General features: G+C 27.4%; 1 protein-coding gene across 2 annotated transcripts; it reads right to left on the bottom strand.

Moving 5' to 3' along the window:
- Positions 1–4,160: 4,160 nt before the first annotated feature.
- Positions 4,161–9,560, bottom strand: LOC114119230 (maltase 2-like). Of its 2 annotated transcripts, none has more exons than XM_027980730.2 (10): positions 9,322–9,560; positions 8,096–8,263; positions 7,789–7,968; positions 7,561–7,715; positions 5,769–5,894; positions 5,482–5,699; positions 5,218–5,410; positions 4,627–5,054; positions 4,427–4,570; positions 4,161–4,273 (listed from the first exon to the last, which is right to left on the bottom strand). In XM_027980730.2, the coding sequence occupies exons 1-10, from the start codon at positions 9,536–9,538 to the stop codon at positions 4,201–4,203; spliced, it is 1,902 nt and encodes a 633-aa protein (XP_027836531.2). In that variant the 5' UTR covers positions 9,539–9,560; the 3' UTR covers positions 4,161–4,200. The 2 variants fall into 2 exon arrangements, with proteins under 2 accessions (XP_027836531.2, XP_050058686.1); XM_050202729.1 differs by having other exon boundaries at positions 8,096–8,245; positions 9,322–9,559.
- Positions 9,561–9,837: the final 277 nt, after the last annotated feature.

Here is a 9,837-nt window from a genome sequence, read left to right as displayed (position 1 = left end):
ATTTTTTAAAATGTGACTGAGTACCTATATTAAATATTGACTATGAAATCATTTTTAGCTCTTCAAAGTACATAATTAGATCAAATTGTAAAATCAATAATTTCATTGTATTCCTCAAAAACTAAAATACAAACATAATGTATACTTTACAGTTTATTTAATTAAATAAAGCAGGAATCGGCAAACTGCGACGCTCGGGCTGCATGCGGCTCGCGATTACAATTTATAATTAGTATACAAATATGGAATAACACATTATGTTAATTGTTAAACAAATTTCAACTGTAAATAAAATAAAGTGTATGGCCCGTGAATTTTATTTTTTATTTTTTGGCCCTTGACACCAAAAAGGTTGTCGACCCCTGAAATAAAGAATCATAATCATATTGCTGTTGATATTATCAACTGCAGAAATATCTTTATAACAATTATCATTAAAACATTGAAAGTAGGTTATCGATTGCAATAAAATTATAGTTATCTAATGATAAATAATGCTAGCATAACTATAAGACAGTCTCACGAGCAACGCCAAGCGGAATGACTATAATATAACCTGATTAACTGACTGACTGATAGAGCTTGAACAATGATAGATCAAGGCTTGTAATTTACACGGTACATTCGTACCACAAATTTAGTGTGGAATAAGAAAGCATTTTACAAAATTCGCATTTTAAAGGGGTACTTGCGCAAGTTTTTTGAGAATGAAAATGTCTAAGTTTTGAACACTTTTAAACCGAATATTAAATAACAAGTTAATCAAAATTTGAATCATATTATAGAATTGGCATTTTTAACGGGCAATGAAGTGCACAAGGTCAGCTAGTTTCGTATAAAAATAATTACATTATTTTTATCATAGTTCCACATTGAATATTTCGGGAAGCAATGGAGCAATATCTCAAAATAAGTTTGATATAAAGCATTTAACACATCAAAGTTTTAAATTATTTATTAATTTCTCTTATAGGATTGTAGGAAACCTTTAAATGTTTTGTTTACTATTTGACGATTAATACTCAATTTATCATAATATCCTCCAACTGCTTAAAGAACGTATTACAGTTATCTGTGTATATAATTTTGCATGGCATGTTCTTGTTTTAATTAATACACATCTCCAATCGGCCGAGTTGTGTTTATCATTCATCAATATACAAATCATTTAAATGATTAAAAATAAACCATTTTTTTTTTATCTAACAATTGAACAATTGCAGTCACCGTCGTTAGTAATGTCAACACGATTTATCACAATATAACAGAATTTTCCACGACAACAGCAGATTTTGCTTTGGAAATAGTGCCGTAAGCGCGTTTTATGCGAACCAATGTGCGACGAATGGGTGACGACTGCCGACGTCCGACCCCGATGGCTGTCCGGAAAACAACGATCGAAAACGGTTTTAGCGCGAGATGACGATAATAACGTTAACACGAGTGAAGTGATGTGAAAACCGTCGCAGGCCTTATTCCAAAAAGAAGCTGTCAGCGGACCAACGAATAGGTTATATATTACCGCAGATTCCTCGCCTATTCCATCGTTTTCGCGATCTGTATAATCATGGCATGTCTGCACGCATCATCCGCGGGTCTTCAACGATGTCGTGTCCATTAGAACCGTACCCGGAAACGACGTTGCTGACATTAATTATTCACGCCGTCAAGAGATCATCGGTACACCGGAAGCCACCGTACCGCTGCAATCGTCTGTCGCATTGAGCGACCTCGGTAGACTGTGCCCGACAGACCGCCAGAGTGTATAGCACCTGACTACCTGAGTAAATGACGCCCGCGATCCCGTTACGCACCGTTGGTGGTCGGAGAACGTGCGAGGTGTAACTTACCATCGCCATCAGTCACCCATCGACGGATTATATCTGCAATGACCAGGCCATCACTACTGCTGTGGCGGTTTCCGTTGTTTCGTCGATAGATTATTCTCTTGCAGGAAATTCGTCTAGTTCTCCGCGGTGATGCCTTTTTAAGTTACCCACATTTTTATGCGATCTTAAACGGGCGAATCCTAATCTGGTTAATATACACATTACCGTGCTGCATTGCACATATAATATATACCTAAAATAATATCATTAAAAGGAATTTTAAAAATTCGAATGGTTTTTTTCTATAATATACATATGTTATATATACCTATTATCTAGCCTCGTAACCGATTTCATCATTCCTGATTCATTCAATTTGACTTGAAAAAATAATTATTTTTGCTTATGATAATGAGAATAATGAATATACAATATTTTAATAATACTGACTTAATGAAATTTGATTGAGATTCAAAAAACTCACAATTAATTGGCTTGGCGATGGAGCTTTTAAATCAGTTTTTGAAATGTAACTATCAAAAACTGATTCTTCCAAGTTCTATGTGAACTCTATTTGTGGGGTATGGGTTGCATAATGTATAACATTGTAGGGACGCATTCCTACTATACGGCTAAAGAGGATTTACAGTCGACTTGAATAATATATCCAGTACTTATAATAATAATAATAATATTACATGAAAGTTTTAAGACCAAGCTATAGAATTATATTGTGGTAGTAATAGGTAGTATAAGTAAAATAACAGTTTTATTATTGATATACTCGACCAAATTAACTGAACAAATATATTTTTGATTTTTAATACATCCTGTTGCTATTCTCTGTTATTCATAAAGAGGTTTTTATTATGAATAGGTACATCCCTATTTATACTATCAATAACAAATTAGAAAATTAAATCTATTTATGTACCTTTTACATTTAATAAATTAAAAATGTCATATTGTCCTTTATTTATTAAAAATATTATTTATGTAAAACATTACACAGGGTTTGACTTTTGGTTTATCAATAATGTAATGCAATATGATCAACTTGTCTTACACATATAATGCGTTGTATGTGTATACAATTTTAAATTAAAATGCAAGCATTTACCCGCCGACTTCTTGGAAACTATTATTCTAATAAAATCAAAAGATCGCTATCTAACCACAAAATAAGAGACAAAATTATAAAACGTTCCGCCTAAGTTAAAACACAATTTTCGTATTTGGCTTCTAAAATGTTTCAGAGAATATTTCTCTGTTTGGTGTATGCTGACTTATTTCTAACACTTTGTTATTATTCAAAGGTATACATAATGTTTTTTTTTTAAATTTAAGTAGGTAATAAGTTATTACAAATTTTTCTGTGTACAAAAATAATGGTCATGATTTACGGTAATTTAATATTATATGTCTATTATGTATATTCTACAATCAATGAGTTCAATAGAAATAAAATATTATAACATAAATAAGTTTGTTAATTTATTATTGCATTAATATCGTTAAGGTGCACCGTACTTGGTCGTGGATCGTGGTAGCTGACCAGGTTAATATGATCTCATTGCACATAAATCATAATATAATATGTTTATTATTGTAATGTCGAGAAGTGACACGAGTGTCATATTAAAGAGATCGATGTGTTATGTTATTGGACGCTATAATATGACAAGAAAAAGTCCTTCACTAAAAAATTATAATTAATGTGATGGTTGCAGTGACTTGTCACGAAATTTTGTGAGCAAAAAAATATTTTTTTAGTAAATGTCTCAAATATTCACTGTATTTATGTTATAAAAAGGGGTTCATAACTTATTCTAGTATATATCGTACGCCACAACTTCTACGTGCATTTGGTTTTATTAATTATAACCATTTGATGAAAATCATGGATTTATTTTTAAGTAATTCCTATGTTCGAAAAATTTAATAAATGTTTATATTAAGCAATCTTGTATTCACTTTTTATTATATAATAATATGTAGTGGTTGGATTACTGCTTTACATATATTTTTTTAAAACGTACAACTGCGTTATCGTTATATTTTTAATGTTTATGGTGCGTCTAAAGATTCATTTTGCAATGATTTAATTGTACGAGTTGATTGGTCCACAGCAGTTTCAAGTGAAAAAGTATAAGTACTGTAGCGCACCGCTTACGCTCGTGACAATCAACCACCACTTTGGGACACAAACCACATTAAAATATATATGAACCTAACTTATCCTATGACACCTATATTATTTTATATATAAATAATTATAAGTTTTGCAAAAACAAATTATAAACGCGTAGGGTTTAGACAAAATATTATCGATTATTTTCATTATTATTGTTTATTCACTAAAAATCATAAGTTAATAAAATATTGACTCCAAAACAAGTGCTGCCGATGGTCTCAAAGTGAATGATTTAGCACTAACAATATCTCTGTAAATTGAATAAATAATTAATTAGATTTTATAATAACTTTTAAAGTTGTTTTCATTATTTATTTAATATATATATATATATATATATAATATATATAATATATATAATAATATATATATATTTGTTAAATAAAATATAATTTTTACTGACCCATTACTTTGTTCAGCATATAAACTAGAAATTTTTACAATCATTTTAGGAGATAATGAATTCTTGAATTTTTTGAGATTAATATTTTCCAATTCTGATCCAAGATTGATGACAATAAAGTAATTTTTGAAAAAATTGTTACTTCTAAAAATTTAAATAATTATAATATGTTAGTATTATTCTAATTTCAATATTTTTACCTCGAAAAAGCAAATACGTATTCTGATATTTCATAAAGTTCTACATTCCCCGTACGGAATACTTCCAACTCTCTCAGATTTGCAATTTCTTTGAATATCTTTAAGTGACTACGTCTAGCGGCCATTTCAGATTCGACGTTCAAAGTTACATAATTTGGATTAACAGGCAACCATGTCTTTGTTTTATTGGAGAATCCAGCTTGTGGTGAGGAATCCCATTGAAAAGGTGTACGACCTTTTTCGCGATTGGGACCGAGTACATCATAATAACGCTGATCATCTCTCAAATAAGTATTTGTCATTCCCAATTCATCACCCATATAAACAACAGGTGTTCCTGTTGGTAATAGCAATTGTATCATGTGCATACCATCTATTAATTCCAATCCAAATCTAAATGTTGCCCGTTGTGTATCGTGGTTTCCAATCTAAACCATAATAAAATTTTTAAAAATATTTTTTTATTATTATTTAATTAATTAAAATTCCTAAACAAATTAAATTTCTTATAAAACGAATCATATGCACGGTGTACATAGTGACTTGTCTAGGTATATCTATAAAAGTATATTGTATATTATTTTTACATACAATCCAACTTAACCATGCTCCAGTTGGTAAGTTCGAAAACAATTCTGTTAGCGTATCAACATATTCTTTTGCAGACATATGAGATGATACTATAAAGCATACATTTAGTGGGAAATGGGCCCCAGGGTTTGTCTCATTTCCATAAAATTTCTTCGAATATTTAAACTTCAAATAGCTTTCAATGGCCATAAATCTGTGAATTGTTTAAACCAATCTAAATTATCATCACTTAGTATTCTAAACAATAAATTTGATATTTTATACCTTGTTTTGCCATCCTTCTTCGTATACTCGTCTAATAAATATCTCCATTCATTTACTTCATAAAAACATTCATCTAATCCCTGCGTATAATCAATTATTTCTGGTGTTCCATCATTTAAAATTGGCGAATCTAAAAAATCTTGCCTCTCATATATGTGTGGAATTGCATCCATTCGAAATCCATCAACACCTTTATCTAACCAGAAGCGCAGAATATCCTAATATAAAATAATCAATCGTTTGATTAAACCGTTTTTTTTATTTTTTTCTTATCAGCTCTTACGTACTTTTATTTCTTTGCGGACTAATGGATTCCAAAAATTCAAATCTGGTTGCGGAATCAAGAATTGATGCAAATAATACTGCTGGCGTATTTCATTCCACTCCCACATAGTGTTTCCAAATATTGCCATCTAAGTAGTGTATTTACAAAAAAAAAATGATAAAATATTATATCTAAAACCATTTATTTTGTTTTTATTAAAGAATTTGTAATTTTAATCTAAAAAACTCATATGTATACTAAAAATGTAGAGATTCATACTTCTTTTAGCTTATAGTATGACATAACATTTATAAAAAAAAAAGAGTGGTCAAGTGGGTACCGCTCTACGGTACAGTAGATCACAATTATTTACGTATTAAATTTGAATCCAATGATAGGTATCATTGTATACGAAAAACGATTCTGAATAGAGATGATTTATCAGCCCAGTATATATAATATATAAAGTATATTACATTTTAAATTGCATGGTGAAAAAGGTGGTTTATGATTTAACGACCCTAATATCCCAAAATTAAATCATGTACAAAAAATGTAAATGTAAATAACAGATGTATGTTTCAAGTTTCTAATAATTTTTAATTATAACAAAAATCTAAAACTATTTGATAGTAAAGCGTTATTTTACAAATGAATTTTGGATTTCATAAAAATTTAAACAAGGATCAAATTTGATATAATTGGCCACCGTTCAAGTTCTTTTATACTAATTGTAAGCTAAACATATGGAAATTGTGGTATAACATTTTCAATTCTTAGCTACTTATACAAATTTTTTTATTAATTTTAACTACAAAATAATTTATAAATCTTCATGATTTAAACCAATTTTTGTCGATATTTGAACTTCACGCTCCAATAAAAAAAAAAATAATAAGACTAACTCATAATCCCTGTAAATAGCATTAAAATAAGCAAAATGTTTTAAAATCAAATCATGTAAAGAAAATTTCAATATACATAATTGGTGAAATTTACAAGTACCTATCTATGACTTATACTTTTTAAATAATAACAAATATTTAAAAATTGTTAAAGAATAAATCGTTATCGTTATGCAATTTCGTAGAAATTTAAAATTCAAACGTTCAACATTTTTCCTATGACGCTTCGTGTGTCCTCTATAGCTATTTGAAAGAAAACTTATAAAAAACTTATTGTTGAATTTGTAACTTAATATATAAATACTACCAATTTTATGAATTTTCAACTACAAAATTACTTGTAAATTTTCACGATTTTGACACATTTCGTAAAAATTTAATCTTTAAACGCTTATACAAAAAAATTGTGATTTTAGATTTTTTTTTTTTAACTACAATAAGAAAAATTCATAAGAAATCTTGTATTAAATTTTCAAGTTTTTTTGGTCATCCGAAATTTTTTTATCGACACTTCAAAAAAAATGTTAAGAAAAATCGAGTTGTCTATAAATAGCTCAAAAAATCAAAATATTTTAAAATGTAATTGTTTATATAGGTAACACTAATATCAATCTTAGGTAAAAATTTCAAGTATTTACGGTGATTAGTTTTCAAGTAAAAATCATATAAAAAAAAATTTGATAACTTTGTTGGCGCACAAAATTCCCGTTTTTCCATCACTTTTTTTTTGTTTTTCTCGATTTTTTTGAAAAGTATTGGAAAATGACCTCTATAATGCAAAAAGGATATTCACTTTGCAGACACAAAAAAAAAACATTGTAAAATAAATACATTCATTACTCTGTTCAGAATCTAAAAAATACTCTTACGATTAGTATTCAATTATTAGTTTTCTATAAATTTACACACCCAATTATTTGGAACTTGTCTAGTTCCATTTACATATTTTGCATCGACCCACACGTAATAATCTGTATACGGTTCTTCCCTTTGTACAGATTTAATAAACCATTCATGTTTATCACTTGTATGGTTTGGTACTATATCTAGTATAATTTTAATTCCTGTAAAATTCAAATTTATTAGTAAACATGATTTTCTGTTTAATACTACAATACAAATTAAAATTATATAAACCATTTTCGTGAAGTTTATTTTTTAACTCCTCAAAGTCTTCCATTGTGCCTATATTTTCACCGATTGCTTTGAAATCTGTTATGTCGTAACCCAAATCAACTCCTGGTGAAGGGTATATTGGAGTTAACCAGACAGCGCATACTCCTAAGTACTTAAGGTAGGGAATTTTTTCAATAATTCCTAAAATAATTAATTTAAAGGACAATTAAGACAAACTGTAAAATTTATACTGCAGTAAATCCAAATATATATATATATAATAATATAATGGTAAAGAAACAGACAATTGTTGAAAATCTTGTATTACCACGTAAGTCTCCCATGCCAGTGCCAGTTGAATCCTTGAAAGATCTAGGGTATATTTCATAAATAAGGCATGTCTGCCACCAATCTAATTTTGTTTTATTTTTCTTGTTAAAAATGTCTTCTAAGTTTTCTTTTATGAATTGTGTTTTTCCTGAAAAGTTTTGAATACCTTACAGGACATTTTAAATGAACAATATAGCTATTATAAACATTAATAATGGTTGAAAATATGTGATCTTTATATTGTTAATGGAATGATTAATGTATTAGTTGTAAAGTGTTTTGCGTGTTAAAAAATTTAGAAAAATTAAATTTAAACTGTTAACTCTTTTTAAAATAGATTTGAAGAATTAACAAAAAATAACAGAAACGCTAAAAAAGAAAATGTATCAATTTTCGACTTAATCGATTTTTTTTTTTAATTCGTAAACATTAAATTAAGTTTTTTAAAAATATTCATATAAAAATTTTTTAAACATTATATTGTTTAAGAAATATTTCATTCCATTTTAAACTGCTTATAAAACTTTTATCGATTTTTTTAGTGTTATTTTAATAGGATTTGGTACCATTTTTTTTTAAACATTTCAAGTATATACTTTTATAAAATTAATTTTCTTTAATTGCCTACTTTATTTTTACAATATTCTATTATCTAAGAATTAAAAATGAATTAAACAGTTTATTTTGGGTTTTTTTTTATAGAAATCTGAATATACTGATAACTCATACGTAGGTATATTTTTCTTCTGTCGTAGACATTTGAAAATTAAAACTTAAAAATTAGAAAAATTAGATAAAAATTAGATATTAAAAATACAAATTTTTCCAACGATTTATGTTATTTTATCTAAATAAAAAAAAAAAGTTTAATTTATAATATAATGTACCTAACGGTTTTAATGAAAATTAGTTCAAATTTGATTCTAGTAGAAAATTAATTACTTATAATATTGAAAATATTAATAGAAATAGAGTCTAACACGTTATTTCCGTTCAGAAATATATTTTACACATTTAGAAATTTAATCAATCCATTACAGTTACCTATAATATAATGATGAAGTACATTGTAAATCTTATAATACATAGCAGGGTAGTCTTTATTATTATCATTATTATTATATTGTTATTATTCAATGTTACTTTCAGTAGCATTAGGATATGAGATGAATAATTATAAACGTGTATATTATTTAGATATGAATTATACAAAAATTGATTTACTTTCAGTTCTGTTATTTTTGACTTTATATTCCAGATTTGTCTCTTCTTTAAAGATATTATTGACGATACTTTTTAATCCCAGTTCAATATTTGATTTTTCTTCAAGGTGAAGATCAATTAATTCCTTATTTCCAGCTTCAACACCAAGTATAATAAAACACAGAAATATTAAAAATGACATTCTTGCAATGTATTGAAAAACCATTTTCAACACCATCTTGAGCACTATTGTAAGAAACTATGTAGGTAGATTGTTATTTAAATAGCAATCAAATAGATAAAATTTAATAATAAAATATATAGGTACAACATTTATTACATAATTTAAAAGTACATTTTGTTTGATTAGAATACATACAATAATCACTTTATGGGTATAGCACTAAAATTTTATATTCCTTTGATTGTTATATTTGTATTGATTAATCCTCAATATCTAGGATTATAGTTAATCATTTACAATGATGTGTGTGTTTTAGATTCTGAACTAAGTGATGAATGTATTGATTTTACAAT

The sequence above is a fragment of the Aphis gossypii genome, chromosome 3 (assembly GCF_020184175.1).
Source record: "Aphis gossypii isolate Hap1 chromosome 3, ASM2018417v2, whole genome shotgun sequence".
Lineage (NCBI taxonomy): Eukaryota > Metazoa > Arthropoda > Insecta > Hemiptera > Aphididae > Aphis > Aphis gossypii.
The sequence above is the reverse complement of the archived record's forward strand: the minus strand, read 5'-3'. Positions and strand labels throughout refer to the sequence as shown.

Bases quoted from the DNA above. Each gene is read 5' to 3' on its own strand.
- LOC114119230 (XM_027980730.2), bottom strand. From the start codon at position 9,538: ATGGTGTTGAAAATGGTTTTTCAATACATTGCAAGAATGTCATTTTTA. The intron at 7,716-7,788 runs GTTTATATAATT...TGAATTTTACAG, and splicing joins AAATAAACTTCACGAAAATG to GAATTAAAATTATACTAGAT. The intron at 4,571-4,626 runs GTAAAAATATTG...TTAAATTTTTAG, and splicing joins TACGTATTTGCTTTTTCGAG to AAGTAACAATTTTTTCAAAA.